The sequence below is a fragment of the Pseudorca crassidens genome, chromosome 17 (assembly GCF_039906515.1).
Source record: "Pseudorca crassidens isolate mPseCra1 chromosome 17, mPseCra1.hap1, whole genome shotgun sequence".
In the NCBI taxonomy this organism is placed as follows: Eukaryota; Metazoa; Chordata; class Mammalia; order Artiodactyla; family Delphinidae; genus Pseudorca; species Pseudorca crassidens.
The window spans coordinates 39,313,618-39,329,224 of record NC_090312.1 but is presented as its reverse complement, the minus strand read 5'-3'; the positions used below and the strand labels follow the sequence as shown (position 1 = coordinate 39,329,224).

At 45.9% G+C, this 15,607-nt stretch overlaps 1 protein-coding gene across 4 annotated transcripts in view; it reads left to right on the top strand.

Moving 5' to 3' along the window:
- Positions 1 to 15,607, top strand: part of MATN2 (matrilin 2) — a 155,403-nt gene that overhangs the window by 11,897 nt on the left and 127,899 nt on the right. For all 4 annotated transcript variants that reach the window (XM_067711673.1, XM_067711672.1, XM_067711671.1 and 1 more), the window contains exon 2: positions 3,992 to 4,133. In XM_067711673.1, the coding sequence (XP_067567774.1) occupies positions 3,992 to 4,133 (142 nt within the window). The remainder of the gene's footprint in view (positions 1 to 3,991; positions 4,134 to 15,607) is intronic.

The window sequence follows — 15,607 nt, the reverse complement described above, 5'->3', positions numbered from 1 at the left end:
AAGAATGTTGAACATCTTCGCATACGTTTATTTGTTATCTGAATGTCTTCTTTGGCAATATGAGTGTTCAAATATTTTGCACATTTTCAAGTAGGTTGTTTGTCTTTGTGTTGAGTTATAAGAGCTTATGTCTGGAGATAAATGATATATCAGATAATGTTTTGTAAATCTTTTCTACCAGACTGTGACTTGCTGTGCCATTGCATTTTGAAAAAAGAACATTTGGGCTTCCCTGGTGGCGCAGTGATTGAGAGTCCGCCTGCCGATGCAGGGGACACGGGTTCGTGCCCCAGTCTGGGAAGATCCCACATGCCGTGGAGCGGCAGGGCCCGTGAGCCATGGCCACTGAGGCTGCGCGTCCGGAGCCTGTGCTCCGCAATGGGAGAGGCCACAACAGTGAGAGGCCCGCATACCGCAAACATAAAAAAAATTAAAAAAAGAAAAAAAAAAAGAAAAAAAAAGAACATTTAAGAAAAATATTTTATTGACGTACAGTTGATTTACAATGTTGTGTTAATTTATACTGTACACAAAGTGATTCAGTTATACCTATACATACATTCTTTTTCATATTCTTTTCCATTATGGTTTATCACAGGATATTGTATATAGTTCCCGTGCTATGGTAGGACCTTGTTGTTTATTCATTCTATATAGAATAGTTTACATCTGCTAATTCCAAACTCCCAATCCATCCCTCCTCTCCCTCGGTAACCACAAGTCTATTCTCTATGTCTGTGAGTCTGTTTCTGTTTTGTAGATAAGTTCATTTGTGTCATATCTTAAATTCCACATATAAGTGGTATCATATGGTATTTGTCTTTCTCTTTCTGACTTACTTCACTTAGTATGATAATCTCTAGGTCCATCCATGTTGCTGCAAGTGGCATTATTTCATTCTGAAAAAGAGAGTTTTAAATACTTTTAGATACTAACATGTATTTTCAGATTATGGATTTGTGTGTCATTGTTTTAGTAGAGTAGTCATAAGTAAGCATCAAAGTTAATATAAGGTACATTAAATGGCTCAGTATGACAAAAATTAGCAGTGTGTACTTTATATTAATTGGTTTGCTTGCATAATGATGATAATAATAATAAGTAACTATTGCTTCTTGAGCACTTACTATGTGCCAGGCAGTGTTCTATGTGCTTTACATATATATGAGCTGATATAATTCATGCAACGATCAGGTTTCTTCATTATCCCCAGTTTAAAGATGAGGAAACTGAGGCAGAGAGAGGGAAAGTAACCTTCTCAGGGTTAGACAGCTAGAAGTGTTTATTTCTGTTTATTTTTTAACTCCCTATCCCTCATCTATCTTCAGGGCCTTTTGGTTGGCCATGGTAACTTGAAAATGCAAACACTTCTTGAAATCCACAGTAAACCCAAGCCACATGAAGTGGTATTTGTTTTTTGAAAATGATAATTATCCACCACATAGTGCTCTAAATGTTTGGATTTAATTGCAGATGTGTCAGGATGGACGTGCGCCTTCAGAGCATGTTGTATACATTTTAAAAGAAATAAACGCGGACTTTGTATTTGCTCAGATGGGAGGAAGGAGAACATCATTAAGATAATAAATCACATATAAATGACATAACACACTTAGAATGTCACATAAAACGTGATAAATACCAAGGGAACTTGACAGTAAACAGTAGATTTAAGATCAGAGAAAGAGGCAAAATCTTTTTTCTTCCTTTTCTAGAAAGGAATCTCACAGATTAAGCTATGAATAGGGAACAGTCCAATTAGTAAAGAGTTAATTTGTTCATAAGGGGTGGGCAGTAGTTATCTGTAATGAACTAGCAATGCTCTGGAGCTTCACCCCTTTATCAGCTGCATACCCTTGGGCAAATTATTGAACTTCTCTAGTTATTGTAAGAATTAAATGACTTAATAAATTTAAAGCACTTGGCCCAGTGCCTGGCACATAGTAAGTGCTGAATAAACATCTGCTATTTTTAATAGAATTTTAATGCATAGTGAAAAGTGAGCTAGCTCAACACAGCAAGTGTGAAAAACTGTGGACTTTGAAGGTCGACAGACCTGGGTTCATCTACAGGTCAATTCCTGAAAGCAGTTTGCTGAGCAAACAGTTCACTGAATTATTATTTACTTTTTCATGTTTTAGGAAGTGGTCCCTGCCCCTGCCCTGCCCTGTTTCCACCTCTGGTGGTGAAACAGCTATGGCCTTTCATGAATTGCCTTATGGGGACTTGACTTGCAGCTAATCAAGTTTTCTCTCATCGGTGAATTGGCAAATTAGCCTCTTACCCTGGGTTTGAATCCTAACTTTGCTACTTACTTTAGCTGGGTGACCTAGGTCAAGTTACTAAACTTCTCTGGGCCTCAGTTTCCCCATCTCTAAAAAGCAGAAATAGGGCTTCCCTGGTGGCGCAGTGGTTGAGAGTCCGCCTGCCGATGCAGGGGACACGGGTTCATGCCCCGGTCCAGGAAGATCCCACATGCGGCGGAGCGGCTGGGCCCGTGAGCCATGGCTGCTGAGCCTGCACGTCCGGAGCCTGTGCTCCGCAACGGGAGAGGCCGCAACAGTGAGAGGCCCGCGTACCGCAAAAAAATAAATAAAATAAATAAAATAAAAAGCAGAAATAATAATTCTGATTTATGCAAGATACGTCTGAAGATTGAATGAAATCAACTGGGTGAAATTCCCAAGCACAGGATGAGGATTTAGTAAAGACTTTACAGCAGATGATCTTCCTTAAATGTTGTTCCTCCTTAAATATTCCCTCCTCCTCACTAATCTGTATAAATTAATAAATTGCTATGACACCCACTATAATGATAGAAACTAGAAGAAAAATACGTTTAAACCTAGTCCCAGGATATTGCCTTCTCCACGAGGGTTTGCCAGGCAGAATAGGCAACATCATTCACCATGTGGAAAGTACCTTTCTCATCCCATGTGAAGCACTGAGATTGGCCATCCTGGGAAACCCTGGATCTGACCATGTCGCTTCCCTGCTCAGAATCTTTCCTCCAGAGCCTTCACACCAGCTACTCTCCAGGACCAGTACAGAAAACGGGTAAAGTCTGGTCAAGAGTGTGCTTCTCTGGTTGAAACTCCCTCACCCCTGTGGATATCTGAAGCTCAACTCAAGAGTCAAAATTCTTTCTGCATCCGAGAGCTTTGTGCTCAACGTTGCGTTTGATCCTATTCTTCTCTGGTCCCCTAACGCTGTTGCTTGTTTCCTTGTCCTCGCCTCCCCATGTGTGCCAGACACTACCCTGAATGCTTTCGTTACGTGGATTAAGTCACCCAATTAACCATATTCCCACATGGCATGAGGAGGTTAAGCAGATTGCCCAAGGTCACACACAGTTAGCAAGTGTCAGAGCCAGGACACTTCAAAGCCAGGCGGTCTGGTGCCAGGGTCCAAGCCCTTAAAAACACTGCACCACGTTCCCTCTTTTTTTTTTTATTTTTTTATTTTTTATTTTTTTTACGTTCCCTCTTAATAGATGTGTGTGGAAGGCAGGGAGGCTAGGAGGCTAAGTCATGCTATCTTATGCAACTGTATATGTATTCCTTGGGAAACATATATGTTAATTTGTACCATCCACTATTATTAGACTAAGAAAATATTGTTACTTGGAATCCTCAGATGTAGTTTTTCCTTTTTCAAATCCAAGACATAGAATGTGACTATGAATAATTGATAATGAACTTGATTGAAAAGAAACTTCAGGGTAGAGTTTTTTCCCCCAAGTTTTCCATTCAGTCTTACAGTGACAAAAAATTCAACTACGTACGCCCTGCTCAGAGTATCCAAGAACCTACCAGTGGGTCTGAGGGTCATACACACAAATGGAATTTTCAGTACAAGTGGCCTGTCTGATCTGGGGAAAGGCGGGGTGTGAGTCTGCAGCACCTAGCATTCAGGGAGACCCAGAAACCTCACCCCGCCCTCTTCTCCCATTGTGTTTGTCACAGCCTTGCCCCTCTTTCTCTTCTTGAAGATGGAAAAGATGCTGGTGGGCTGCTTTCTGCTGATCCTCGGACAGATCCTCCTCCTACCCGCTGAGGCCAGGGAGTGGCCTCCTTCCAGGTCCATCTCCAGAGGGAGACATGCTCGGACCCACCCTCAGACGGCCCTCCTGGGTGAGTGACGGGGCTCCACCTACAGAAGTAGGAAGAGGTGGTCGAGGGTGGACCTCCAGACCAGGGGATGGGTGTCCGTCGGGGCAGCTCTCCCAGCCCTGGGTCCCGTGTTGGGCGTGCTGGGGGAGAGGGCATCTCATTGGCAATGAGTGCATCCTGAGTTGAGAATGTGGTTGTACACGGGTTTTCAAATGAAATTAAACCTCTTCTATTGCAAAGCTTTTCAGTTAATCTGAAGCTCATGACTTGTCTCCAATAAGCAACGGCACTGAGTTTTTATCTGAAAAAGCCCTGGTTGGACTTACCTGGACAAGGGTGTTCTGAGAATTTTTTATTGGATTTGTCTGGCTAATCTGTGTTAATAATGCTTCCCTGCCTGGCAGAATGAGAAGTAGAGCAGGCGGGTTTGGGGAAGGTGGGAGCCGGCACAAGAGAGAGGTGGAATCAAGATATTAGAAATAGGGACTTCCCTGGTGGCGCAGCGGTAGAGAGTCCGCCTGCCGATGCAGGGGACATGGGTTCGTGCCCCGGTCCGGGAGGATCCCACATGCCGTGGAGCGGCTGGGCCTGTGAGCCATGGCCGCTGAGCCTGCGTGTCCGGAGACTGTGCTCCGCAACGGGAGAGGCCACAACAGTGAGAGGCCCGCGTACCGAAAAAAAAAAAAAAAAAAGATATTAGAAATGGAAAATGTTAGAGGTCTGTTAGGCTCACCCAGTGAACGTGTTTTCTTCAGGTGAATCCTTTTCTTTCTCCAAGAGGAAGGAAAGGTCCTGAAAACACACAGAATATAGATGTATGGGCCTGGTTCTAAACATGGGCTCTGGAAAGCCTAGGATGTGGGGGGTTAACAGGAAGGCTGGTCAGTGAAAGGATGGTGGGTTTTGGCATAGACCTGAGTTCATAGACCTGGCTCTGGTACTGACCAAGTGTGTACACTCAGGCAACGTGACCTCTCCGAGGTTCAGTCTCCTCATCCGTGAAATGGGAATGTTAATGCTGATCTTGGAATATTTTTGTGAGGAGAAAGCCAGATAATTAATATATGTAAATTATAGTCATGCAGTGAATGAAAGCTTTACCACAACCATCATTCCAGGAAGTTGTTCTCCAAAACTGTGTTTTATATTTGTACCCCCTAAAATCTCACCCCCTGTGAAGGCCACTGAGAAAACTGCCCAGTGCCTGGTCGCCTCAGCATCCGAAATGACAGAGACCAGAGGAACCAAAAGCTCTGTTTTGAGAGGTCAGAATCTTTACGGTGTTAACCTAAACAATGACTCCATGATGCTGGGCCCTCCATGTCTTTAGTCTCTTGAGAATCTGTTTCCATAGTGACATAAACATAGGACTTCTGCAAATGTGGAAAGGACTGGGGGATATTTAGTACGCTGATTAAAGGGTTTTTTTTTTTTTTTTTTGCGGTACGCGGGCCTCTCGCTGTTGCGGCCTCTCCCGTTGCGGAGCACAGGCTCCGGACGCGCAGGCTCAGCGGCCGTGGTTCACGGGCCCAGCCACTCCACGGCATGTGGGAACTTCCTGGACCGGGGCACGAACCCGTGTCCCCTGCATCGGCAGGCGGACTCTCAACCACTATGCCACCAGGGAAGCCCTAAAGGGTTTTTTTAAAAACAAATTTCAAGATGATAAACATATACCATCATATGATAAACATATCTATCTATCATCTATCTATCTATGTATCTATCATCTATCTATCTGTCATCTATCTATCTATGTATCTATCTATCATCTATCTATCATCTATCTATCTTATCTATCTATCTATCTATCTATCTATCATCTATCTATCTAGAAAGACAGAGGTGGTGGAGATATGTAGGCGTGTGTGTGTGGGGGAGAGAGAGAGAGAGAGAGAGAGAGAGCGAGCTGGAAACGCCTGATTCCTAGATCAGCAGCAGCGATTACACAGTTGGGTTTCTGATGGGGATGCTTTCGGAATGAGCCTCTACACTCTTAGCCAGAAAAGCATACTCCTCTTGGTGTCAAATATCTCTGCCCCCATGCCGTCCCCACCCCCTGCCTCTCTCTCTCTCTCTTCTCTCCCCACCTCCGACACATACTTGTACACACACATGCACACAAACACACACACTCACACACTCTCATACCCCCTCCCCCCGCCACGGGGCGTCCCCTAGTTGTCAGCATTCACTGCCCTCTCCTTCACCCTGAGCTCATGCTCTGAAGTAGAAACCCCTTGTCTTCGGAGATAAAAGATCCTGTTTTGCTAAGGGCATCCATCCCACGTCCAGTATCCCCCCTCCCCTTTTCTCATTTTGTAGGAGAATGTGTCAGGGACAAAGAGGGGGATGGGATGTGGCACATCTCTGCCCGCCAGGGGATGGCGTGGCCGCTCTCTGACATGCTGGAGGGCTGCTTGACTTGGGAACAGGGTGAGTGAGTGAGAATCGTGAAACCAAAGGCCAACACCGCAACTCTGGCCTGGATCCTCTAGTGCCATCTGCTTTTGGTCTACCTTTGACAGCGAACAGAGATGGAGAAGCTATGCTTGTTGTGGTCCTTGCCCTGGTCACTGTTTTTGTGGCAGATCATTTTGGCTGTATTTGTGCTATCCACTGCATGGTGTATCTCCCCAGTTACTTGCTTACATGGGGTGTCTCTGAAAGTTTAACAGAGTAGAAGCAGAATTGTTTCTTAGGTTAATTTTTCATTTGAATTTTCTGATTTTTAAAAAAATATTTATATTTATGTCTAAATTCAAGTCAGAGGCCCAGTAACAACTTGAGCCAGTTAAAAAAAAAATAATGCAGATATTTATCTGCCCTCCTGTGAATGTTTGCACGTTGCTCGGGCGGTAGCCTGTGATGTGTGGGCTTCCCTTCTACTTCATTCATTCATCTGGACTTTCTGCTTTGTGCCAGACATGAGGGGGTTAAAGAACAACCACCATCAGGAAGCACTTGTGCAGTGGGGGAAACAGACATGTAAAAAGGTCATTAATTTGGTGGAGTCGGTGTGCAATGGTAGAGGCATAGCTAAGTTAACAGCTCTACTCTGCCTGCTGTAGGCTCAGTATAAGAAGGTGGTCTCAGGACCCTTGTACACTCAAAAATTATTGAGGATACCAAAGAGCTTTTATTTTTGTGGGTTAAGTCTACTGAGGTTTACTGGATCAGAAACTGAAATGGAGAACTTTAAAAACTATTAATTAGGGGCTTCCCTGGTGGCGCAGTGGTTGAGAGTCCGCCTGCCGATGCAGGGGACACGGGTTCGTGCCCCAGTCTGGGAAGATCCCACATGCCGCGGAGCGGCTAGGCCCGTGAGCCATGGCCGCTGAGCCTGCGGGTCCAGAGCCTGTGCTCCGCAACGGGAGAGTCCACAATGGTGAGAGGCCCGCGTACCGCCAAAAAAAAAAAAAAACCAAAAAAACCCCTATAAATTAATTAATTTTAAAATAACAATAATAAACCCATAACCTAACCATAATGTAAGTAAAAATATTTGTATAATAATATTTTCTAAATTAAAAAAATTGTGAGAAGAATGGCAGGATTTTACATTTTTGCAAATCTGTTCAGTGTCTGGCTTAATTAAAGACAGCTGGATTCTCATTTCTCATCCATTCAGCCTTTCATGAAATATTGTTTTGGTTGGGTTACATGAAGAAACTATGGCCTCACACAGACATGTAGTCAGAAAAAGAAGACGTTTTTTAATAGCCTTTTCTTGTGATTATGGATATTCTCCGATAGGACACCAAAACTTGACAAAAGGTAGTTCCTTAAAGGTTAACTGCAATGTGGAATCTAAAACCACATCAATAAACATTTCGAACGATGTTCACACATAAGAGAGAGTATAAAAGGCAAACATTAGTACTGTTACAAAAATAGTTTTGATCTCATGGACCCTGTGAAGGGGGTCCCCAAACCACACTTTGTAAATGGCTGGTTTCGGGAAACGTTCCTAGGGAAAGTTGGGGCCACGTGGAGCTGGGAGATGAGCTGGCAGGAGAGGGGTGAGGATGGAGCACGGAGGCGGGACCTGGTGAAGCCATCAGGGTACCCTGTCTGTCAGGCAGGTAGTCTGAGCTGGGGACAAGCCCAGAGGAGTTGGGAACCAGCTCACTTAGGACCTCAGGGGCTCCGACGAAAAGTCTGGGCTTCATGCTGCAGGGGTGGGAGCCCCTGGAGGACTCTCAGCTGACAACAGTGGCGATCACTGCTGACTCCTTTTCTACCCCCTACTGTGCCATCTGGACTGCCTTAGCCTTCCAGGGCTGGGGCAAAGGGCAGGGAGAGCCTGCAGTCCCAGGCCACCAGGAAAACCAGTGAGCACATTCTCCAACTCAAAGTCCCTTCAAGGCAACTATGCCGGCTGGTGGAGTTGGAGCCGCAGGGTGTGCTGTACGCAGAGCCTAAGCTCATGGAAACCTTCAGGTTCTTCCCTCTGCACCCATCCTGCATCAGTGGCACCCGTCCCCTCCCAGACTCTTCCCTAAGGTCCCCTCAAGGTGGTGCTAACTGGAAGTCCTGTTGCTTCCCATCCTTAACTGCTGCCTGCTTTGCTTGTGCACATTTTTCTCTTTACTATATCACAGTCATATGGGGGTGGACCTGTCGCCAGGGCAACCAGTGGGGGCAGATCAGCCTTTTTGGAAACCTTCACCCTCCTTGCCCAAACTCCCACTGTACTGGTGACTCCCCTCACTCCTGGAATGAGAGCACACACTCAAACTGTCTGCGCTTCAGCCCACTGGCTCCCCTGTTTCATCTGTCTTTTACCAAGTCTTGTTGACATGTGCTTTCTTTTCTAAATTTACCAGCCTATCTCATTTTATTTCTACTTCCTCTCCCTATAATAGATTCCCCTTTTGGATCAATAGCACTCACGAAGAATTCATGTTTTTTTTTTTAATATTAAAAAAATTAAATTTGAAAGGAGGGTGACCCCATAGTGTGTTCAAGGGATGGTGGGAGCTGACACTCCCTCCCCCCACCCACTCTGCTAGGAAAAATTCCAGAGGTGTGCGAGGGCGGAGGTCACAGGATTTAGTGAAATTTCTGCATAGCAGTTAATTTACTACTTAAAAATAAAGCTAATAAAGCTAATCTAAGAACTCACTGTATACAGCCCCAAATTCTGTTCCTTGGAAACCACAGTACATTAGGAGGCATTTATTTTCAGTTCTGCATACATCTCTAGTGAAACCTGACATCAAAACATGGGTAAAAATGCAAAAATGTGTTTTGTATGAGGAGCTGAAACCGCCTAGGTTAGCAATGTGGCTGAAGGGGTTGGCTGGCATGAGCGTTAAGAATGTCCTGCTCTGTATTGCCAGTGGAGGTTTTCGCCTAGGTTGATAATTATTAACATTTTCAAGCATTGGCTGACAGCAAATGAATTTCCACATCCTGAAACAATCCCCCTAATTGACATTTGTTGGCACCCTCCGTGAAGGAGGAAAAGCAGATGCCGGAAGCTCTCTGAGCTTCTGGTTTCTGGAAGGACAGACCCATTGAGGCCACCGGTCTTACATGCCCTGAAGCCACTTGGTCATGGATGCAACTTTTGTCTCCTTCCCTGAGCTTTCCAGGGCTTTGTTCACCCTCTTCCTTCTACCTGGAGTATCTTTCCTTGGCCAAGGCTTGTTATCAGCCAGGGCCAGGCCAAATGCCACCTTCTCCCGCTGCCAGCCAGGCAGGACCCTCCCATCCCGGGATGGGCCACATGCACTGCAGGTCCTCTACCAAGGTGTCAACCCTCTTTGCCTTATTCTGAGGGGTAATAACGGCACATACCCGAGGATTCCTATTCTGGTTATTTTTGTACTTGCCTTGTTTTTAGTACCGGATTGTACACCCTTGAAGAAAGGGACTGTTTTTCATGTCTCATGACACCTCTGGAGGTACTGAGCCCCTGTTGTGAGCAGGGACAAGCTAGCTCACTTGATCTGTAAAAAAAAAAAACCACTGCAAGGTGGTTATTGGTTTATCTCATTTTCAGACGAGGAAGCCAAGGCAAAGAGAAGTAAAGCGATCTGGCAAACTTGTTAAGGCTTCTGAAAACCTAGAATGAAAAGGTGACCTTCCGCCCCTGCCCCCGCCCCTCGCCCCAGGAGAGGATGCGTGACTCAGGAGATGTGTGTTTGAGCAAAGAAAAAGGCACCTCACACTCGAGCTGGCTCCCCGACCAGGAGTTTTGAGAAGAAGAGGAAATACCCATCAGTATTTGGAGCTGCGGCTGCTCCTAAGGGAAACACCGGGGTCGCCGACCTCGAGCCCCTGCTTTGGCCCCGCCCACGGCGAAAGCTCCGCGCGTGTGTTGGACCCCTGAGAGGATGAGGCGTACAGGTGGCTGATTTCATCCTCTTGTGCATGGTTTCAGCCTCTTAGCAAGCGACCCGGGGCAAGCCGCTTTTCTTCTGAGGTGGCTGAAGTCAGGGATCCTTCAGGTCTCGTCTGGGGCGTGGTGACATCACCGATTCCCGCCTTCCAGTTGTCCCTTCTCTGGTTCCCGTAGTGAACCCTCCCCCCCGCCCCCCATGCAATCTTTGGCTTTCTTTCCCTCTCTGCAGGTGAGAGGGAGAAGCTTTGAGACAGAGAGAGTGGGGCAACAGAATCAGGCAGGAGGCGGCGGCGGGGGGCGGGGTGGGGTGGGGGTAAGGATCAGGAAACTGAACAGTGGTTCCCAAATTTCACTGTGTGTCAGAAGCTCCTGAAGGGCTCGCTGCACTCAGACCACTGGTTCCCATGCCTGGAGTGTTTGATTCAGTAAGTCTGGGTTGGGGCCTGAGAAATTGCATTTCTGGAGACCTCAGTTTGAGAACCTTCGCAGAAGAGAAATCTGGGAGGTGGGGTGGGGATGGGCAGGAGGAAAAGGTCTTAGGAAGAGGTGCTGTGGGGCACGAGCCAGATGCAGGATGAAAAACATTTGCTTAGAAAATTGCAGCTGGAGGGTATAAGCAAACTGTAAGCCAGGTCAATCAACCCTTTCTGGGGCTTTAAAAATAAGCTGCTAACATTTTTCTACCTAAGGGGAGTTAGCAAAGGGAGGGGGGACTCAAGCCTCTTACAGCGCAGTGATTAACACATATCTAAAGAATCCAGTGGCTGGCGTGTGTCTTTATCATTATAACTGTTTATAAAAATGAAGGTTGATGCGTAGAGCTTATTGAATTGTCTTAACTATAGCAAAGGCTTTTTATATTTATTTATGTTTGGCTGCATTGTGTCTTCGTTGCTGCACACGGGCTTTTTCTAGTTGTGAGGAGCTGGGGCTACTCTTCGTTGCGGTGCGCGGGCTTCTCATTGCGGTGGCTTCTCTTGTTGCGGAGCACGGCGCGCGGGCTTCAGTAGTTGTAGCTCACGGGTTTAGTTGCTCTGCGTCATGTGGGATCTTCCCAGGCCAGGGATCGAACCCGTGTCCCCTGCAGTGACAGGCAGATTCTTAACCACTGTGCCACTAGGGAAGTCCTGTAGCAAAGGCTTTTTAAAAAATAACCCCTTTTGGGCTTCCCTGGTAGCACAGTGGTTGAGGGTCCGCCTGCCGATTCAGGGGACACGGATTCGTGCCCCGGTCCGGGAGGATCCCACATGCCGCGGAGCGGCTGGGCCCGTGAGCCATGGCCGCTGAGCCTGCGCGTCCGGAGCCTGTGCTCCGCAACGGGAGGGGCCGCAGCAGTGAGAGGCCCGCGTACCGCAAAACAATAAATAAATAAAATAAACCCTTTGAAGTAAAATCACCCCCCTCCCTTTTATCAGTCCCCCTCTATGCATCCTCTGTAATACGGTCGGGATGGAATTACGGACCTGATGGAGGGACTGTCATGGCTGCTGCTCAGCCCAGATGCAGAAAGTACATCTCATCTCATCCCTCCCTGCATGTGCTCTCTGTTTTAGGTATAAACTAACGTCTCTGTTATCATTCAATTTTTAGAAACTGTAGGAAGTGAATTCTTCATTCCAGTCTTGTGATTAATACTGGGAAAACTCCAAAAAGCATTAGTATCTGACTTCTAACAAGCCACAGAGTTAAAAGCTTTCCTACCCAATGAATGTATAACTTGATTCTTTTTTCTTTTACAGATTCTCTCTCTCACCTTCTCTTCTCTAGTAAACTCTTTATCCCCTGCCTTTTCCATAACTTTCCATTATCGCTTCCTCTTCATTCACTCCCTCCTTCAGTTCCAGGATGTTTGATCCTCAGCTTGCTCATGTGTTTGGCACCTGCAGTGTGTATATGTGGGGGGATGGGGTGGAGGACGTCCCCTCGGTGGGTGACATAGCCACCGTTCTTTTCTCCTCTTTGATGACTGCTGTTCTTGGGGGGCGAGGCATACAGCCTTACCCCTCTGGAGCCAATTGTGTCCCAGGTTTCCCCACCTGATTTTAATAATGACAACAGTGGTAACGATGGCTGCCCGTTTTGGGGAAACATCTACTATGTGCCAGGCACTGTGCTAGGCAGTTCACCCTTCCCTTCATGATATTATTATCCCCATTTTACAGATGAAGAAACTGAGGCTTAGAGAGGTTAAATGTTTTGCACAAGGTCGTGCAACCACTGAGCAGCAGAGGCGGGGTTGGAGAAGCCAACATAACATTTCCTCTGCTCAAACCCTTTCTGGCAATCCTACCTCCTCTGTTTCATCCAAGCGAATTGGACTCATCTTTCGGGTCTATGTGGAAGCAGCCCTAATCTTCTAGGTTGGGGTACCCCACATCACATCCCCGCAGCATGCCCGTCTGTCCCAGCCCAGTACTTGTCAGCCTTGGTAGTGATTGATTGCTGGCGTTGATGTCTGTGTTGTATTGGTGATGCTAGTAACATGCCAGGTACACGACAGACACTCAGTAAATTCCTAGAGAAGGAGAAAATGAACCAACAAATGGGCAAAGAGGAAAAGTCTCTAAAGCCAGGGCATGCAGAAAAGAGTTGAAAGACCTGAGGATGTTTAGTTTGAAAAAAAAAAGTGAAGATGAAGGGCTCTCTGAAGGCTGTGTTATGGCAGAGTTTGACTTGTTAAGACCTTAAAGAGGAGACGCGGACCCAAATACCTGTGCTTTTTTTTAATAAATAAATTTATTTATTTATTTTTGGCTGTTTTGGGTCTTCGTTGCTGCGCACAGGCTTTTTCTAGTTGCAGTGAGCGGGGGCTCCTCTTCGTTGTGGTGCGCAGGCTTCTCATTGCTGTGGCTTCTCCTGTTGTGGAGCACGGGCTCTAGGCACGCAAGCTTCAGTAGTTGTGGCTCATGGGCTCTAGAGCGCAGTCTCAGTAGTTGTGACATACAGGCTTGGTTGCTCTGTGGCATGTGGGATCTTCCCGGACCGGGGCTCGAACCCGTGTCCCCTGCATTGGCAGGCAGATTCTTAACCACTGAGCCACGAGGGAAGTCCCAATACCTGTGCTTTTAAGGAGACAGATGTTTCTTCCATATGAAACTTTGTAGCCCCTGGATTAGCCCCGGAAATGAACTGGCTCCTCAGGCTTCAGGGATATGGAAGGCCTTGTGTGCAGGGGGTTAAGTAAGGCTCTCATCTGCAAACCATCACATTCCAGGATTCTGGGGAGGCGCTTGGAGAATTAGGAAATGAACTCAAAGATAAGGACTTTCTCCTCTATTAAAAAAAAAAAAGCTAAATATTTGGTTTCCAAGAAAAATCTGCCTTAGCAGCCTTTGAAATAACATTTTTTAAACAAGGGAGAAACTGTGAAATTTTTAGTGATGGCAACATATAATTTGTTGAATACCTGGGTTTCACTTCTGGCAATGTTCACCGAATGAGTGAAAGAATGATTACAGGTATATTGCCTTAGCTTTTTTGGTTAATTTACGTAGAGCTTGCAGTCAACAAAAGTCACTAAACTTTTATTACAGGTGGCTTAGTATCATATAGCACAGCGGTCCCCAACCCTTTTGGCACCGGGGACCAGTTTTGTGGAAGACAATTTTTCCACTGATGGGGGTGGGGGATGGTTCAGGGGTAATGTGAGTGATGGGGAGCGGTGGGGAGCAGTGGGGGCAACGGGGAGCGGCAGATGAAGCTTCGCTCGCTCGCCCACTGGCTGCTCACCTCCTGCTGTGTGGCCCAGTTCCTAACAGGCCGTGGACTGGTACCAGGGTTTGGGGACCCCTGATATACCAAACTATTTTTTTTAAACTTAAGTGGAATACTTAAAATTGTTTGTATTAAATTTTATCTTCTTCATTTAGGTTCATCATTCTCAACTCATTTATTTTTCCTCCTTAACTTAGCAAGTTTGAATCATTTGCAAATTTGATGAAATGTTTTCTGTATCTTTCTCCAAGTCCCCACTGAAAATATTAAAAGATATTTTATATTCTTTTGAAATGATTATAAAGAATAATCATCTTTACTTTAAAAATTCATGTCTAAATATTTAATGTCTATTAGATACTGAAACTATCGACACAAGGAGAGTTAGTTCAAACGTTGCCTGAATAATCAATCCATAAACATTTCATGTATTCTTGAGAGGAAATATTATGGAGACTTGAGTTGTATATTAGTTTATTAGGGCTGCCATAACAAAGTGACACAGACTGGGTGGCTTAAACAACAGAAATTTATTTTCCCATGATTCTGGAGGCCAGAAGTCCCAGGTCAAGGTGCCAGCTGACTGGATTCTTGGTGATGTTGCCGAACGCAAGTGTGTGTGCCAGAGACACAGTGAGGCCAAACACCGAAACGTCGTAGTCTGGAGCAGAGGAAGGTTTATTGCAGAGCCGAGCAAGGAGAATGGGTAGCTCATGCCCAGAAAAATCCCTGAACTCCCTGAAGGGTTTCAGCAAAGCATTTTTAAAGGCCAGGTGAGCAGGTAAGGAGGGGCGTCCCAGAGCATGTGATCAGCTCATTCACACTTCCCTTATTTGTTGATGGTGAGGTAGCAGGGTGGTCAACATTATCAATCCTTAGGTGCCAGAAGGTCTGGGGGCTACTTGCTCATGATTATCAAGTAGTTAAGTTTTTCTGTTTGGGTGGTGGTTTTTAGTATCTGAAAAGCTCAGGAAATATGCATGAGATACTATTATCTGGGTACTTCAGAGAGGAGCTAGAGCAGAGGATATGGGGAGGGGTCTGTCCCAGGAAGGCCCCATAGGGTCCTGCTCAGTTACAGTGAGGCCTCTCATCTGGGCTTGCAGATGGCCACCCGCATCCTGTGTCCTCACATGGGCTTCCCTCTGTATCTGTCTGCGTCCACATTTCCTCTTCTTATAAGGACGCCAGTCATATTGGATTAGAGCCCACCCTAATGATCTCTTTTAATCTTTATCACCTCTTTAAAGACCTTATCTCCAAATACAGTCACGTTCTGAGGTAGTAGACTTCAACTTATGAATTTTGGGGACACAGTTCAGCCCGTAACAAGCTGCTTTGCTTCCTGCTTTCCCAGTTTGTGGAGGACAGTATGTCTTCTCTGACATGTTCCTAAGTAGCCTCTTTTTCCTTTCTGTTCCCTTTATCT